Source organism: Halichoerus grypus, chromosome 8, assembly GCF_964656455.1.
Source record: "Halichoerus grypus chromosome 8, mHalGry1.hap1.1, whole genome shotgun sequence".
In the NCBI taxonomy this organism is placed as follows: domain Eukaryota; kingdom Metazoa; phylum Chordata; class Mammalia; order Carnivora; family Phocidae; genus Halichoerus; species Halichoerus grypus.
In genome coordinates this window covers 46452409-46470664 of record NC_135719.1, presented here as the reverse complement: position 1 = coordinate 46470664, position 18256 = coordinate 46452409, and the positions used below count along the sequence as shown (strand labels likewise).

The following is an 18256-nucleotide window of genomic DNA, read 5'->3' as shown; positions in this document are numbered from 1 at the left end:
TAGGAAATTCAGAGTAACCCTACTCATTATTGTTAAGGTTTTAAGAATTTATATAAAAATCCCCTTGTTTCTACTGTGTCTGAGTATATAGTAGGAACAGTATCTATTTGTTGGTTTCCAGTACTTTTTTATGAAGAAACAGGGCAGTAAATCAATTGACAAATTCTTGGCCAAATATCTCCATAAGAGAAAGAGGGTGGACTGTCTTCTTTCCTGCTGCTTCTGAGCATATGCCTCTTTGGAAATAGAATTTTGAGAATTGTTTGCATTACAAATTAAAACAAAAAAAAACAGTACCAATTTTATTTTGGTATTCCCCCCCAGTTTAAAATACAAAAATGTCTCTCAAGATCAAGGTTGTGATCATTACATAAGGCCATCTGATTTTGCGAAATGTTTTATTAGGTATCTCAGATGTAGCAGCTATGCAGTAATATTACATCGAGGACTCTGTTCTGCTGAGAAGAAGGTTTATGAATTAGAACTGATGGGTTTTGTGTCTTCTGTTCCCCGTCCCCCCCTCTGCCAGCATTATAACACCTCCCTCCTGGCTGCCGCCGCCGCAGCAGTGTCAGATGATCAAGACCTCTTACACTCGTCTCGGTTTTTCCCGTATACCTCCTCGCAGATGTTTCTCGATCAGTTAAGCGCAGGAGGCAGCACTTCTCTGCCGGCCACCAACGGCAGCAGTAGCGGCAGTAACAGCAGCCTCGTGTCCTCCAACAGCCTGCGGGACGGCCATGGCCACAGCGTCGCCAACAGGAGCGGCTCGGACACGGCCTCCATCTTCGGCATCATACCAGACATTATTTCATTGGACTGATTCCCTTGCCCCTGCTGCTCCCACCCCCACCCCAGATTAAATGAACTTGGCAGAAAGAAGAGAACTTTGTGCTATGTTTTACCTTATTCTGTTTAGAAAAGTACACAAGCGTGTTTTTTTCCTTTTTTTTAGGGAAAAAATTAAAAGAAATGTACAGAGAACAAAACTATATTTTCAGTTTTACTTTTGTATATAAATCTAAGACTGCCTGTCTGATAAAACACTTGTAAAAAACAAAAAAAAAGGAAAGAAAAGAAAAAAAGAAAAAAAAAACCAGTACCCACAAACCACCTTCAGTTCATTTTTTTTCTGGATTCTGAAGATTTTTTTTTTTTCATCATTTGTCCTATGGTTTTGGTTTTATTTTACTTCAATGGCATTATTTTATTTGCAATAACAGAAAAGGAATTGCATGTATGAAGTTTTAAATTGTGGGCTTTTCTTTGTTGTGGGGAGGGGCCTGGGGGGGATAGTTTTCATTTCCATTTTCTAAAAAGGACAGACTTGGATTCTCTGTGTGTGTGTGCATATTATATCCAGCCTTAAGTTATAAATCTCATCTGTCCCACTGCATTCCCTGTGTATTTTCAGGACCTAGCTCGTGGGGGTGTGTGTTCAGTGTGTGTGTCTGTGTATATTTTTCCATTGTTACTGTTCCTTCTCCTCCCAAGTTTGCATTCAGTTGATAAATCAGTTGCCTGCTTCTTTCAAAGTGCTTTGAAGGTCTTGAACTCACATGTGAGCATCTTTATTGATATCCCAATTGCATGTTCTCCATCACATATTCTCTCTTATTTGCTAGATACCCCCTGAGAATATGTTTTAGAGATTTGGAGTAAAGCTGTCTGGATAAGGAGTAGGCTTGGCAGACCTGTGAATAATACACTTTAGTCTAGTTCTTTCTTCTAAATTTGGATTGCCAGTATTATGTATTTAAACCAAGTCTGTGAACACCTGCCTTTTTGGCCACAGGGTAACAAGTTTTCATGTAAGATCTTCATGCCAAAGTAGGAAGTAAAAATAGCTTAGAAAGCCGTGTTGGGTGTCTTGTGCAGCTGACAGAGGTAAGGTTACATCACCTTGAAAAAGAAAGAAAGTCAATTATCCTAAAAGTAAATTCTCTTCGGAAAATACAGTGCAGCACACATGTCAATCTAGAAATCCACTATCTGATAAACAGTTGAAATGCAAAATAGGCTTGATCCTTGGTCATTTTTACTCTCTGGATCTGAGTGTACTTCTTTTCTTAGCCTAGCTATCTTGTTTGTTTTATTTTTTCTTCACCTTTTAAAGAGAAGCATGACATAGGAAAGTCAATTTTTTTCTTTTTTTTTTTTTCCCCTACAATTCATGGATCAATCTGATCTATTTATTCATAATGGAACATGTAAATATAGTGAGAACTGTTTTTCAGGAGATGAATGTGGGTTGGAGGGAAGGAAGGTGGTTCTACTTGTGTTCCAAAATCCTCTTTAGAGAAGGTGTCACGTTCTTCAGGGAGCACCTGAGGGTGTGGAAAGTATCTTCTAGCTGATGGAGAGGCTTAGGCGGTTTAACAGAAAAGATACAAAGAAGGAAGGGGCATAACAATTACCAGTTTCCCAGCCTGGATTTTTCTGTCACAACTGTTCAGGTTCTCAGAGTTGTTCTCAGAGTTGATGAAGGACCACCTTTATGTATAAAAGTGTTGTTTCAACCTTGCCGTGGTAACAAGTGACCTACTTTTTCCAGGTAGAATTCAAGATGGCTGTATCTTCAGTTGTATGATAAAATTAACGGTTCACATGACTGTGTGGCATCTAAAAATAATATGTTTTTTACAGCATCTCTCTGCCACTAAATTGTTGACTTGAATTTTGAAAAACAAGTTGGTGTTGATATGTATATGTGTGTGTGTATATATGTATTTATAGACAAGTGTGAGTGACACGTGAGTTATATAGTCTTCCCCAACGCATGTGTATTCCACACATACATGGCTGAGTTATAGTCACTAAACAATTTGCAATAAAAACAAAAGATTCATTGTCAGTGAAAACAGGAATTAGTTAAGCTTTTTAATGAATCTGCTATTATGGTGAGTAAACTCTTTTAAGAACTCTCATAGCTATATTAACTTAGGCTAATATTTAATGGTACCGTAATTTGTGTCTAAATTCAGATTGGGATAGAAATCACTCCAGTTGTGGGGTGTTGCTTCTTATTTCACACTGTAATAGGAAACATTTCTATTAATTCAGCTACCTAAAATGAATAGTTTTCTGTATTCTCTTTTTTTGTTTTTCTGTCGTTGTTAGTGGTCTCAAAATTCTGATCAATAACTTTGTGTATGATGCTGAATTCCAAACTCTGAATGATCCAGTTGAAAACCCATCCCTCTCCTTTCTTCAGCCCAGTTTTGGGGATGGTGAGTTTCCCTCAGTGTCCTGCATTATACCAACCTAAGGGAAAACAGGTAATAGGGAGAAAGAAATGTCTGTCTAGTGGCTTTGGTCATGTCTCCACAGGAGAAACGAACCATTCAATTGTCTTTTGATGTTCATTCCACTCTAAGGAGCTTGTTTCTTTGGAAAGTTGTTGACTTTCCAAAGTGTTGCATGGGTGGTAGCTATCACTCTGTTGGTCTTACGGTCGATACCAGTCAGTCAGACTGTCATGATCTGTACTAGTTACTGGTAGAGTCCTGCACTGCACTGTTCTAAGTTGAAAGAAGTGCATAGTCATTTCATCTGTTTTTTCCTTAGCCTACCCTCACTCCCCCACCCACACCAACACTGACATGCTGTCTGTGGACAAATAGCGATTCTCAGTCTTTTGGCAAGCTGCCACCATCCCCTTGCCTTGGTCTTTCATAATAGGGTGTGCATATGATTGTCTTTCTGTAGGACTCTCTGTGTGTGGGTGTGTGTATATACGCACACATCTTTGATAAAATAGCTGTTTGACTTAGCAGGGTTGAAGTGGCTTTTAATTATTTTTGTGGGCATTATTGGACACATCTTTTTAAAACAATCTGAACCTTAACCATATCACACTTGGTTGACTAATTTATTTTGAGCATTAAAATTTTTCTTCTGTTAATTTAGATATTATCACATTTCTGTATCATTACTGACTTAAGAAAGATTGCACTTAAGCTTCTGATAAATGTGATCTCTTGGCAGATTTTCCTTAGAGTCAAATGTCTGAAACTGAATGAAAATATATACCAATTTTAAATGAACTAATTGTGGAAAGAACATTTTTAAACAATTCCAAGTTTAAATACATAAGACACTTCAAGATCTTCAGGACTTTAAAGCACATTAAAATTATTTTAGTAAGAATTTTGTTTTATCAATACATGTTGAATTGTTTTTTAATTAAAAAAAAAAAAAACCACAAAGCTTAGATTTCAGAAAGAGGGAGGGAGAATAGCTGGTGGTCCCAGAGTGTGCTGCTGTTAATTGTTTAATTAACAAAGGGGAAATGTATATAAACAGATATAAAAGTTACCATAAATTCCATGAACTTAAATCTGTGATTCATTGCCTTAAAACTTTCTCTTAGAATTTCCATACCGCATGCCAAACCAGTAAAATGGCTTTTAAAAATGTATAGTAGACCAATGTCAGTTTGTATAAAAGTACCAAGTGAAAATATTTATTACATGCATTGGAAAAAAATTGTTTACCTATTGAATGTTACCTGTTTATGTAGAGCTCTTTAGATGTAATAAAAGAAAAGCCTTCAGTTAATTTGTCTTCTGTAAAATAATACTGTGGGTATTCAAGGGACAATCCCTATGAGAAAAATGATAATGCTTTGTGCTTCCAAAGCACCTTTCATCCAGAGATTTCAAAGCATGGCAATTAACTAATTCTCTTGCAACTTGCTTTGAGGTAAGTAATGCATATACGGCCATCGTTCCCCTTTCTTACTGAAATGTGGCAAGCTTTGTACTGAACCATAGCATCTGTTTAGTTTTAAATCTGTTTAGTAATCTGCAGTTTGAGTGCTAAGAGCAGTGTGGCCTTTTTTGTAAACAACTCTAGGTGCTAAGTAAGCCAACTGGAATTTCAGGAATGAATGAGAAACCTGGACTTGGGGTAGTATAAAAAGCCTTTCCTGGGGTAGAGGTTTACATCAGGACGTGTCACAGGATCTTAAAATCCTAGCCACCGAACACCCTTAGTTAGGAGCACTGAGTCAGCAGAGATGAGCCCCAGGTTCTAGTGACCGCTCCACACCACTTAGGTGCTTTTGGCAAGCTATACTTCAGATTCCTGTTTGGCAAATGAGATTAATAAAACTTGCTTTAAAACCATGCTGGGACCATTCAGTGACAGAGACATTTAAAAATCTTTGAGGGAAGGTACCCTTGTTATTATTCTGGCCCAGAACTTCCTTTTCCTGTCCCATCTAACTCCTAGGTATCTACTGCCTCAGCCGTGGTATTCCAGATCAGCTGTGCAGGACTTACTTCCTAATGTCCATGATGAGTCAAAAGGAGACGTGGGGGCAAGCCCCTTGAGCCTTCCCTGAAAGTGAAATACAGCCGTTCCCTATGGGGTGCCAGAGGGGCCTCAGGTAATGAAGTTTAAGCACCAGTGTGTGCCCCGCCCCCACTTTGGCCTCTAAAAGGGTCCTAGGAGTGAGTAGCCCTGGCAGTTCTGTATTTCTATTCACGTATTCTTGAAAGAAGGCCATCCAGTAGTACAAGCCTAGACCGCACAAAATCTGGATGTGCCCCTGCACTGTGTGAACCTGGGCTCCCCCAGCTAGATGGTCGCGACCTCACCTGCTTGGTGTCTGGGCCATTTACTACCTGCCCCCTTCTACAGCTTTTAGGAGTTCCTGCCCGCCCCTACTGGCAGTTAACACCGCTGGGAAAATGAACTGTCTCTCCTTTCTGAGGACCTTGGTTGGGTCTGAAAGCCACAGCATCGTGAGATAATTGCAGATTATCTCGTCTGCACTGATCTGCCCCCTGCCATTTCCCTGGTGCTTAGCCCTTAGTTTTGCGTTTTGTGTAACCTCCCAAAAGACACACCTCCCTCTTCATTTAGTTTTCTTTTGCTTGAGCCACTAAGGCGCCATTAAACAGAGCCACAGCCCAGACAGCCCAATTTTGAGACCTATAAGGATGAAAATCTCTGAACTTGGAGCTCTGGCCTCCCCCTGCTCCACGTGCTGGTGTGTGACTCCGGCCCTTTTCAGGGCTGTGCTGCCACTACCAATAGATCCACAAGCGTGTTGAGCACACAGGCAGCACCAGCCTGGCACCTCCTGGCTGCACTACTCACTTACGACCCCGCTCCGGCTGGAACAGGGCCCAGCGGGGCTCTTGCTGTGTCCCGGCTGTGGCCTGTTCCATCCCTTCATTACTTTCCATCAGTCTTGGGGAAACGGCTTGAAGCCATGATCAGTTTGGCCCACTTGAGCAGACCATCCTCGCGCCCTGACCCTCTCTGATAACAATAGAGCTCGAAATTCCGGCAGGAGCTCCTCCCGCTCTGCAAGGCTCTGAGGAATGCAGCATGTCACATCCGGTGTCCTGCGGTGTGGGCTGCAAAGTCCCATCGCTCTTCCTGCGGTCTAGCTGATGCTGCTTGTTTTAACGCGACTCTGTTCACTCTATACTCTGTGTTTATGAATGAGTATCCTGAACCATGTCACTGTGTGTCGCGCTGGGACTAAGAATGTGTAAGTGGCCCCGTGGTGCTGCCAGAAATGTTAACCATACTTTTTCGTTTGTTTTAGCTCTTTGCTTGATGCTAGTTCTCCGCCAGCACTGGCTTTACCTTGGACATGTGGAAGATGGTTCCAGCACCCAAATACAGAATAGCGTCTTTTGGTAGACTGCCCTTTTTAGGAGACGCGCCGCCGTGGTGACTCAGGATTGCACCGTGCTCTACAGTTTGCAACGGCGTTTTCAAGTCATTCTCTCAGACCACCCTCGGTAGGCTCCATGAGGTAAGAAGTAGGAGTCCCAGTTGAGTTCAGGGATCTGACTGAGGCTTTGAGGAGTGAAATGACTTACCCAGAGTCACACAGCTGGGAAATGGCAGAGTCAGAACTGGAACCCAGGCCCAACTCCAAACCACAGGCTCTTCCGATGCTATAAAGGGCTGGACTCATGGCAGTTGTTAAAATCAATACAAATCTTTTATTAAAGCCATACTAATGCCAGGCTGAAACCATTTTGTGTCACCGCCAAGTTACCCCCTGCTGCCGTCAGGTCATGTCATCCTGCTGCTGCGTTTACCATCCCCCCCCCAAGGGTGAAAGACCCCTTTTCTTTTTAAAAACTTCTCAGTCTGAGTTCTCAGGCCCAAGGGAGGCTCTCTCGCATTCTCCTCATTCAGTAGTCCCGCACAGGAGTGGTGATCTTGTGGATAAATTCATCATACTTCACTTTACCATTTGGTTCGATATTTGCTTCCCTGAAAAGATCATCCACTGCAATAAATCACATTAATTTTTCAGGTTGGCTGTAGTGTTACATTATAGGACATTGAGTTAGTTATTGGGGGTTGGGGCTCCCCAAAGGCCTTTCCTTGTGTCCAATGGACCCGTTCCTGTAGACCAGGAAATAAACCAGTGAACAGAACAGGACAACCCATCCCCTATCCCTGAAGACCACTGATGCCATTTGGAGTGAATCAGGCTTTCTGCAGGGGCCCAGGTAGAGGGTCGGGAGGTTGCTAATGACAATTAAGTCACTGAAGTCACCTTGTGCTTGCTTGCTTCTTTTTTTTTTTTTTTTTAAGAAAATGTCTGACCCCTGTGCATATATTTCCAGAAACACTTGATATGGATGTTACCTTCTATAGCCCACCCTCTCAGCCTCCCAGCGGAACAGACCCCCTCAGCAGCCCCATCCTGGGCCACCCTGCCTGTGGCCTTGGCCTGTCCCCGGCCTGCCTGCCTTCCCTTCCTAATTGGCAAGCCCCACCCGAAGAGGGGACTTGGTGGCAAGTGGTGTCTGCCACCATCACCTCTCTTTTAAAACGTGTGTTTAGGGGGTTGGGGTAGTAGGAGAGAAAATAAATTCAACTGTGTCTAAAGCCCAAAGTGTACAAAACTGTCATTGTTCTCTGACATTGCTCAAAAAAAAAAAAAAATCACTTCATTTACTTGTTTCTTCTGGTTCTGGATTCTTGGGACAAAATACTAGCTAGTCCCAGATGTTGGCAAGCAAGGCCATTTCTGCTTCCATTTCTCCACAGTGGCCTCTTGGGGCCAACCTACCTTTGGCTCTTTGGGCCCATCCTCATCCCCTTGCAAAAACTGTTTCACTGCCCTTTGTCAACTTCCCTGGCGCTAGATGTCCCCGACACATAATTCTGGGTGGTTGGAAAATATCCCGTGATTCTCCGCTTAACCATCCATCCTCCTCTAAAATGTAATTACTATGCTCTGTGCCTAAGCCGATGGTAGTTCTGAGTATTTTTAGAATGTTGAGGAGACTGCAATTTATCTTATTTCATGGAGAAGCTTCTATCCATCAGCCACTGGGTTCAACCCTTTGCAGTGGACAGGTCCAGCGTCAGCTGCAGCTCCGCCACTGCAGGCCCCTCCTGTCCACAGAGACCCCGGGGGGTGGAAATCAGGCCGCCCCAGCAGCCTTCTCCAGCTTCTTGACAAAAATTGAAGTTGTTCTTTCAGTCACCCAGGGTGAAAGATTCCTACTTCTAGTGTCATCTTTCCTCTCTCCCACAGCAAGAGGAAGGGAAATGGATCTTCCTGCTTGTCTGGAACACATTACCAGTTGGTTTGAAATGCTTCTTCCCTGGTTAAACAAACAAGAGATGGGTGCGAGTTTGGGGGCCATGGTATTGCTTTAGACAGAAATCGTTAACCGTAAGAATGGAGGCCCCAGCTGGGCCCCCCACCCCCGCCAACACTCCACGTGGAACATTAAAAGGCCGAGCAGTGTCCTCAGAGCCTGAGAGCGAAGGAGAGCCCATGCTTCCCCCATTCACATTAACACGGCCACGGTGAAAGATGAGCTCACGCTCACTGCCCGCCTGAGAAAGCAGGGAGAGCTCGGTGTGCCGTCTGTCGCGCTATTTTTATTTTTTAAAGATATTATTTATTTATTTGTCAGAGAGAGAGAGCACAAGCAGGGGGAGTGGCAGGCAGAGGGAGAAGCAGGCTCCCCGCCGAGCAGGGAGCCCGATGCAGGACTCAATCCCAGGACCCCCGGGTCATGACCTGAGCTGAAGGCAGACGCTTAACGACTGAGCCACCCACATGTCCCTGTAGTGCTATTTTTAAATGCTGTGCGCTGTGCCTAGTGACTGCCGATAAAATCTAAGTAGACTGCTTTACAGAACGCTAGCCCTTGGAGGGACCTGAGGGACTGTGTATTGTAACCTCGTTTCCCAACCAGGAAGCTGAGGAGGGCGAGAGAGGTTAAGAAACGCCTCAGAGGGTCCCCAGAATGAGGGGGAGCCAGGCGTCAGATTGAATTCAAGCCACTGGTTTGTTGTGATTTAACCAAAGGCTAAAGGTCCACCGTTCTCGAAGCCCTTCCCTCCACCCGTGTGTGTCCTAGCCCAGCGCCCCCGTCCCCGCCACAGGCAGGCCCAGCGGCCTAGCTGGAAATGCCAGCCTCCGGTGGCGGCCCCGGGACGGCTGCTGGGCCAGGGCCGAGGGGCTAGGCTGGAAGAATGGCGGCTGACGGCCCAGCACGGGGGTCGCCCCCTACAGTGTCCACAGGGCGTGCCCAGAAGACTCAGTCCCTTGGCCTGCTCCGAGGCGGGAAGACACACTGGCCTGCTGGAAAGTGCGATGCAAAGACCACCGCAGACGCTCCTTCTGGAAGAGCTCTTCAAACTGGCTGAGTCGTGAGGAGGGGGGCAAGGGAGCATCTCAGTTTGGAAACTCATGGCATTAGCAACAACTTCAGAAGACAGCTTCGGCAAGGGGAAGAGTCTGAGGGGGCCTATGTGTGTCTAACTGACCTGCATTCAAGCCCCAGCCTGTCACCTGTCTGGCAGTGCCCCCAGGGGTCTTGTGAGCACTAAATGAAGGCCCAAGTAGATCCTAGCTAGCTCTCCCCAGGCCTTCCCTCCCCCTGGCAGACTTCTCCCGTCACTCTCCGGGCCCCTACTTCCTCCCTCGGGCTCGAGGTGACTGAGGTGACGTCTAGTTGCAGCTGTCGGAGGCAAGCATCACCTGCAGTGTCTGCACGGTCCTGCTGGCAGGGACTGGCCTTTGCTGTCCTCCCCGAGCTCCCTACCCCTCCCCCACTGTTGGGAAAGAGGGACTCAGGCCTTTACCTTCCTTGTGGGTGAGCTTCTCCCCCAGTTTCATGAGTTTGGACCGTAGCTCAGATGCCATGATGTAGCCTTTCTTCTCCTTGTCTGTCATCAACATGGCCAAAAGAATTTCTTTCTTTGGATCCTCTTGTTTTATTTGCGTGTGCATAATGGTCAGGAAAGTGGAGAAATCCAGCTCTCCATCTCTGTCTGGGAAACCCCCAAACACAGCAGAGTGAGCAGGGAGGAAAAGGCTCTTCTTGAAGAAGCTCAGTGGCCTCCTGCCCAAGTCTTTATGGCCAGCTCAAGGGCCCCCTAAAATTCAGGAAGTGCCATGGTGGTGACAGTGTTATCGTGAGGAGGATGCAGCCCCTCCTACTGAGCCCCCACCATGGATCTGCCTCGTTAATCCTCTCAATAACCCTCAGTGACCAGGATGACCATTGCCCCATTTTGCCCACTAAGGAGACGGAGGCCCCAGAGTGTGGAGTCACCTCACAGGGCGGTGGCAGGACCAGGATGGGGCACACTTCCTCTGCTCCCTTCCGGGTACCCCCCTCCTGCCCTGAACTGGAGGGAAATACTCCATGCATCCATCCTTCCTTGGCGGCCACAGCAGCACATCTACAAGGACGGACAGGTGACCCCGCCTGAAGCCTCAAGCCCCAGTCCCACCTGCTCATCTGCCTTCCCCCTCACTGCAGCGTCCGCCCCAGTCTCCCCAGCCCATGCCCCTCCTTCAAGCATGCCTGGGGGCCTCAGCCCAGGCCCTGGCCAGCTACAACTGCAGGAAATCGGAACTTCCCCTGACCACAACTTCCTGTTTGGAGGAGACAGAAGCCAAAGGAAACCACAACCCCTTCAGAGCTAGAAACAGGGGATCTCAGTCACTGAGCACCCCATCAGCCGGCTCCAGATCTTTAGAGGCCCACCCCCACCCCCGAGGGGCTCCCAGCGCTGCCGCAGGTACACTCTGATGGGACCTGAGAGCAACCCTAGCAGATGGCGCGAATCCATCTGAAAGAGGAGGAAACGAGGTCCAGACACCAAGAAGTCACCGCTGGGCTCCAGGTCAAGTGCTCTTTCCAGTCCACCTCCTCCCTCTGGGCCAGGCTTTCCTTCCTGTGTGTCCAACCACCAATGCAAACATCCACCCCGGCCTCTGACACCTCTGGTTTTTCTCATTTTTGTTTTTTAAAAAATAAAACTTTTTTCTGGTTATAGAAGTCCCAGATGTTCCCATTGTCAAACATACAAGAAACAATAAAGGGAATGAAAATCATCCCTAATCCCCTCACCAGAGAGAACAACCTTTGGGTGGGTTTTCTTCTACCTTTTCTCTCGGAGTGTTGCATAGTTTTTAGGAGGTCAGTCTTTGAAAGAAGAATCGGGTCCCAACCCTGATTCCACCACTGGCTTAAGAATTTGGGCAGATTACCTAATGGCTCTGAACCTTGATCCTTACCTGTAAAACGGAGTAGGGATGGTGCCTACTTCACAGAGTTGTTTGAGCTAAGCATGTGACAGATACTCAGTGAAGGGAAATTGTTTTCTCCTAACACACGGGATCACTGTTAACACTGTCTTTACTGCAGGTTTGTGATAACCTTGATGGAATGCCTAGATCCCGTGGTCCTCTGTGACAGACGGGCATGTCGCTGGTTGCTGTGGGGATTCGAGGAAGCCTGAGTGATACGCAGCACACCTGGCCAGATGTCTCCATAGCTTCTGCTGGTGAGCTCTGACTCCCACCTGCCCCTCAAACGTCTGAGCTCTGCCTACCCCCACCATCCTTACCCACCTGCTGGGTCCCGCCCCAGGACCACAGCTGCAGGGCTCGGGGGCCTCTCCCCCCAGCCCAGATGGTGTATTCCCTTCCAGCAGCCACCTCTGGCCCAGCCCACTCACCGATCCTGTGGATCTGCAGGTGCCGCTGCACCTCCCCTGGTGTCGGGCTGGCCCCCAGGCACCTCATCACCACCATGAGGTCAGTGGCTTTTATCTTCCCCCGCTGCTCCTTGTCATACAGCGAGAAGCATTCCTTGTACTCTGTGCACAGCGCAGAAGGAAGAGTCAGCGGCATGTAATTGCTCTCCACCCCCATGCCTTCTCTGCCCTCTCTCCCTTTCCCTTCCTTTCCCCTTCCTTTTGCTCTCCTCCTCCCCCCTTAGAGTTTCCAGATACAGCAAATAAAAATACAGGGCTGCCAAGTTAAAGTGAATTTCAGATAAACAGTGAATACATATTTAGTATAAGTATGTCCCACATTTTGCATGGGATATACTTATACTCAAAAGTTTTTGCTGTTCATCTGAAATCCAAATTTAACTGGGTGGCCTGTATTTTATCTGGCAACCCTATCCCCTCCCCCTCCTGACTTCCCTTCTGCCTCCTCCCTCCTCCCTTCCTTCTCTGTTTTCTTTTCCTCTTTTCTCCCCTTCCATAACTGACTAAAACCAAAGGAAAGCAATCCTACCCTCCAGGCCCAGCCCATGGAGACCAGGAGTCTACAGGAGGGCGTGCAGGATCCAGGGTACCTTTGCAAAGACAGCTTATTTGGGAAACCAGGGTAATAATGCCTCTGGGTTACTGAAAGGAGCAGGAATCCCCTCTGGGGGGCCTGGCAGAGAATGGCTGTCCCATGTGGTGGGCACTGCTGACCCCGCTCTCCAGCCCGCCACCTCCAGGTTGCTGAACCCTCCAGCTGTCGTTGGACACAGCCCTGGTCCTGTTCTTAAAGACTTCAGGGGCTCTCCCAGGCTCTGACTAGATCTGGCTGGCTGCCCTCCCCACCCCTAGCTCCTGGGAGGAAATGCAATGGCTGCCGGAGCTAAGGCTCCTCTAGACCCCCGTCTGGCGACCCAGCAGAGCCCAGCTCCCTGCCCTGGGGGCACGGTGAGGCCAGCAGGGAGCTGGGGAAGGTGTGCCTGGGCCCCCCCACTGAGATTCCCATACAGGCTGGGGTGGGGCTGCTGTCAGAGTTGGTCAAGAGCTACCTGGGTGACTCTCCAATCCCTGAGGCCCACAGGGGGGAGCCACTGCTTGAGCCCCATCCGGGCCTCTCGGCACCCAGCTGCCCTGCTCCTCACACCACCTGGCTGGTGCCTCGGAGGCCTGGGCCAGCCACTCCTCAGCTGGTAATAACAAAACCGATGGCAGGCTCACACTACTGTTCCATCCTGCGATGGCCCCGTGGTGCGTGATGCCACGCCTCTGCTCTTCCCATTGTGCAGGGGGGCCACTGAAGGCTGCGGCGGCTGAGGGCCTGGTGGGGGGAGAGGCAGCCTGGTCCCTGAAACAGAGCTCCACCCACGAGGTCACTCTGGATCCTGGATTCCCAGGCAGAGGCCACCGGAGGGCAGAAGGGAGTAGGGGGAAGCTGAAGGGAGGCCCCCAGCTCCTGCCCTAAGGCCCCTTCCTGTTGCCCAATTAAGGCCTCTCCTTGAGGATTTCAGGGGTGCTGCTAATAAAAGGCAGCTTCCCTGGTGGGGTTTAGGGACAATTAGCCACCTTCGTGCCTGTGGAGAGGTTGAAGGGGAAAGCCTAGCCCTTTCAGAACTTTCCAGAGCCTGGGCTTGGAGAGGGCCAGAACACAGACATGACCAGGGGGCAGGAACTGAAGTGGCCCAGGGGAAGCAGCACCAGAGCCTGGCCTAAGATCCCACCTTTGGTTCCTGCAAAACCTAATTCCCTCCAAGAGGGCCCCGTGCCAGTGGGGGTGATGTCCTCACTTACAGGAGGCACAGAGAGGGAGGCACCCCACATGTAGGCCTTGCAACTCCCCCAGTGCCCTTCCTGGGGACCTCTCATGGCCACCCACCTTGTCTTCTGTCAGAGTTTGCCCCCTGAGACCTCAACCTATGACACTTGTCCCTGCCTCGCCCCCGTGCTGGAGGGCAGGCATCACACCCTTGCCTGGAATTGGCCAGGCCTTACGGACGGGCAAACTTCCTCTCCCACGTGGATCAGTACCTGGGACCATGCCCCTGACATCATCAGGGCCGGGGGCAAATGGAGTCCCATCTCCTAACAAACTGTTAGATAAAATACGTTCTATCTTCCCACCTTGACAAATATACCATCGAAAGACCTGGAAGGCCAGATCTGAATGGGGACTCCTGTCCTGGAACAGGAAGGACAGCAGGCTGTTCTCCTTGCAGCCCCTCTCCAGCCACCATGACCCCCACACCCCTCTGCTCCCCTTTCCAGTCTTTTCTTCAGACGGGCAGGCCATTTAACAGCCTATATATGTTACTGCTTTTGTTGCCCCGCCTCCTCCCTCAAGTATGAGTGAGCGAACGGATTTTGTCCATTGCGTTCGCTGCCGTATCTTAGTGCCTAGAACTGGCCTGGCACAAAGAAAGGACTCGTATTTGGTGAAGGAAAGAATAAATTGGTTAAAAATCCCCCTCAGGTCTTCCCTTTGAGAATGCAAATGCTCCGGGGCAGGAGAGAATCCTCCCCAGGGCCTACAGCATCACGGCTCTGTGCTGGTGCATGTCTAATAACCCGCTCTGATGATATATGGACACAAGTTTATTATAACTTTTACAGACATAAAGGATGTGTAGCACACCATTTATAAATAATAATAAAATGTGCACTATTCTTTATAAGTTCCTTTCTAGCCAGCTGATTATCACAAGTGAGTTTTGCCAACTCTTGTGTCCGTTGCCAACCTATGGCTTCCATGGTTTGCCAAGGGAGGCCGCGTGCCGATGAATGCAGCTCTTTCCCCATGAATGTATTGTCATTAAATCTGTTAAGTGAGCTACTGTTACACTTTCCCACCCTTGTACAAATTACATTCATTAAACTGAAACCTCTTTCAAATCTTCGGCACTGCTGATTGCAGTAGGGTTATTTTAAAACGTCCACTGTATAGAGGCAGGGATTGAAACATGGTTTGATGCTGCGTTATTTAATAATGGCTGATTTTAACAGCTCAAAATATTCCTAAAATTGTACCACCCAGCTCATGCTAGCTAGAGCGAGTCTGGGGGACAGCCGGCCTGAGCCAGGCCCAGGGTCATGTGTTTGACTGACATCCTCTCCGCCCCTCGCTCACAGCGGCCTGGTCAAGCCGTGTCCTTCTCCCTCCTTCACAGAGGAGAAAGCCGAGGCTCAGAGGTGACTGGACCTCCGGTCTGCTGCGTCCGAGAGCCCTGCCCTTCCCACTCTAATGGCCTACCTCTGGGCAACCTCTCATTCACGAAACATTAGTGGCCACTTTCTTGATGTCAGATATGGGGATACAAAGGGAAGCTTCCCTCCTTCCCTTCTGGGAGATCCCAGGAGGGAGGGTCACTGAGCCTCAGAACTAGGTGTGGGTTGGTGGAGGGGGGTTCCTGAGGCTGATGGCTGGACTCCAGCCTTGAGTCACCACTCAGTCTGCCCTCCAGACCTGGGCAGGAGAGGCCCTTGCCCTGGGCCTTATGTTTTCACAATCCCTGCTCTGGCACTCTTCTTGGGGTGACGATGTTGAGCCATCTAAGACAAGGTGCCCACCTGGAGCCTGCAACCCCCGTCCCCCACCCGCTTTAGACCAAGCTCCGAGGACCCAGAACTCTGGCATCCCTGCCCAAGTAACCCTAAGCACACCTCCAGTGTCTGCGGGACCCTAGCTGGGCTCTGCCGGGCCCCTGGGTTCTGTGTAACCCAACTCTCCCCTCCTGGCCTTCTGGAAACACAACTCCGTGCTGTGCTACACTAGGCGGCAGGCTGGCTAGGGGCCTCGGGGAGTAAATGCTCCAAACACGGCTTGATGTCAGGGCACCGGAGACCGCAGAGGCCACCTCAGCCCACCCCCATTTCACAGATGGGGAGACTGAGGCCCAGAGAGTAGAAGCGCCTGCCCGAGAGTGCAGACCAGGGCTCTTTTCCCTCTCAGCCCCTTCTTTCGTTCCACCATGAGCCACAGCCAGTTACTGGTGGCACCCCCCAATCTCCCATCCCTCCTCCCGAATCCAGCTATCGGGCCTAGAGAAGCACCTAGTGGGCGCCCTCTCCTATCTCCCCCACTGCTAAGTCCCACTGACAAATGTTAACACCACATTTCCACCTCTGAGCCCCCCTCCACGCTGCCCCCCCACCGCAGCTAGTGGTGGTGGTCACTACCCCACCCCAGTGGTGTCCCCCTGCAGCAGGCGGCCCCCTGCCTGTGGGTGGGCCCGGCTCTCCCACCAGCCGTCTTCCTTCCCCCCGACAAAAAAAAAAGAGCAGAGCAAATTGCCTAATGAGACCCATATTTTGCTGCGAATTGCTAATTAAAGAGCAAAGCCAACCTACCATTAATTTGGTCCTGGGAAAGAAACTTGGCCTGTGGCAGAGAGAGGAAAACAGTCAGGGAGGGGACTCCGTGAAAGCGCCCCCCGCACCCCCAGCCCGGGCAGCCAGGCTCGAGGACACAGCCCCCCTACTCACCATCCTGGGGCCTCAGGCTGTCGCCTGTGGGCTCGAGGCTCCCACAACTGCCCACTCTGTCCCCTTCCTCCTGGCTTCAAGTCGAAAGTCGAAAGTCCGCCAAGCTGGGTGGAGGCCCCAGTAATAAATCCGCGGCTGCCATGGCGACCAGGCCCAGCGCCCGCCCCGGGGTCAGATTCCAGCTTCCCGTGCACAGCTGATGCCCTGGCCACCCGCCGGGCAGGGCGACGCGTTTCCCTGTGAGTAAATGGGGCTGCACAAGGGCTCCCCACGACTCGTCCTGCATCGGGAAGCTGGTGCTCTCTGGCAAATGGACACATGCCACCATTCCTTCCCGGGGGGGGGCCCTCCGTGGACGGGGGCAGGGGCGGTGATACACAGAAAGGGGGTGCCTCGGGGATCTTTCCTTTCTCTCCCCTGGGACTAGGCGGGGGGCGGACAACTCCTAGGTGTCGGGCGCTTTGCACTCTTAAAGAAGACCCATCACACAGCATCCTCTGGGCGGGAAGGAGACCCTGCCATGATGGGACGCCCCCACTGCCAAGGCCTTGGGATGCACTCTGGAGAGGGGGCCCAAGCTCCGTGCTCTTGGGCTGGATTCAAATCCTTCCCTCAGGTCCATTTGCTGAGTGACCTTGGCACGTCATTTCTCTGTGCTGTGCCTCAGTTTCTGCGCCGGGCCTCATCACAGGGCTGTCGAGAGAATCAAAGGGCCAGCGCATGATCGGTTCTCCACTTCCTTCCTTCCGGGGACCCTGAGGGTAGGGGTGGGGTGGTGCCTGCAGTGGGGTCTCAGGCCCCACCGCCAGCTACCCCGGGGGGGGAGGCTCACAGGGAGGCCTCTTAGGTGACTTTCCCCAGCCAGGAAGGCTCCTCTTCTTCATTTCCCTCTTCTGCCCCCCAGGACTCCCCCCCGCCCCCTGTCAGCCTGTCCCCATCTCCTCGCCCCAGAAGTGGGGTGGTTCCCGAGGGACGCTGCGCTGGGCACAGCTGGGTCTCACCCTTCCTCTCCTCCCCAGCTGCTGGCTCCCAGTCTGTGGGGCTCCAACTCCAGGGCACCCCCCGCCTTGTTAGGACTGGCATGGAGGGCCCAACAGGCCGTGCTCGGCACAAGGGCCCCCAGCCCAGGGGACGCGTGGGTCCTGGTGAGGGGCTGCACGTGCCTGCAGGAAGGGGGACCTCTTGCTAATGTGTATGGCGTGGACAGGGGGCCTGCCCTTGGTCTGCTCTCCCTCCCTCCTTCCTGACCGTGTCCACATGGAAGATTCTCTTTTCCCCCAGATGATGTCTCCTGAGTCCCCTCTTCACATCTGTTTCTAGACCCAGAGAATTTCAGCTGGAGGATTTGACTCCTCTCTGTTGGGGCTGAGAAGAGGAAAGATGGGCGGGATGCAGGAGGCAGGAGAGGAGGGAGCTTCTGCTAATAGCCTTGTGGGGAGAAGTGAGGCGACGTCATGTGGGGCCTTGGAGGCTGGGGTGGGTGGGGGGGCGCAGAGCTGAGGCTTGTGGGGAGGCCTGCAGGGGCCAGGCCCAGAGCACTGGCTCGGGATTGCCCCGTGTTTGGGAAGGGGTTCATGGGGGAGACAAGACATTTTCTTGGGTCTAGGTCAGTCAGTGTGTGATCAAAAAGACCTGCTCGGGGAGGGGTGGCTCCATGAGGGGTTGCTCTGAAAATCCATCAGGCTGTGTACTTCCCTGGGTTGTGTGAATGCTACACTTCAACTCCACATGAAAAACAGAAACCCCCTCCGACACCACCTGG

The 18256-nt window shown here is 50.2% G+C and overlaps 2 protein-coding genes across 3 annotated transcripts in view; one reads left to right on the top strand and one right to left on the bottom strand.

The window, feature by feature from the left end:
- PIAS1 (protein inhibitor of activated STAT 1) overlaps positions 1–4560 on the top strand; it is a 119266-nt gene extending 114706 nt beyond the window's left edge. For both annotated transcript variants that reach the window (XM_036087085.2, XM_036087086.2), the window contains exon 14: positions 530–4560. In XM_036087085.2, coding sequence (XP_035942978.1) covers positions 530–823 — 294 coding nt within the window. In that variant the 3' untranslated portion in view covers positions 824–4560. The remainder of the gene's footprint in view (positions 1–529) is intronic.
- Positions 4561–6948: 2388 nt separating this feature from the next.
- Positions 6949–17391, bottom strand: CALML4 (calmodulin like 4). Its single transcript, XM_036087088.2, is given in 6 exon segments — positions 6949–7264; positions 10093–10281; positions 11980–12120; positions 16360–16390; positions 16495–16590; positions 16592–17391. Coding segments are annotated over 6 exon segments (786 nt in total). The 5' UTR covers positions 16823–17391; the 3' UTR covers positions 6949–7166.
- Between the last annotated feature and the right edge of the window lie 865 nt (positions 17392–18256).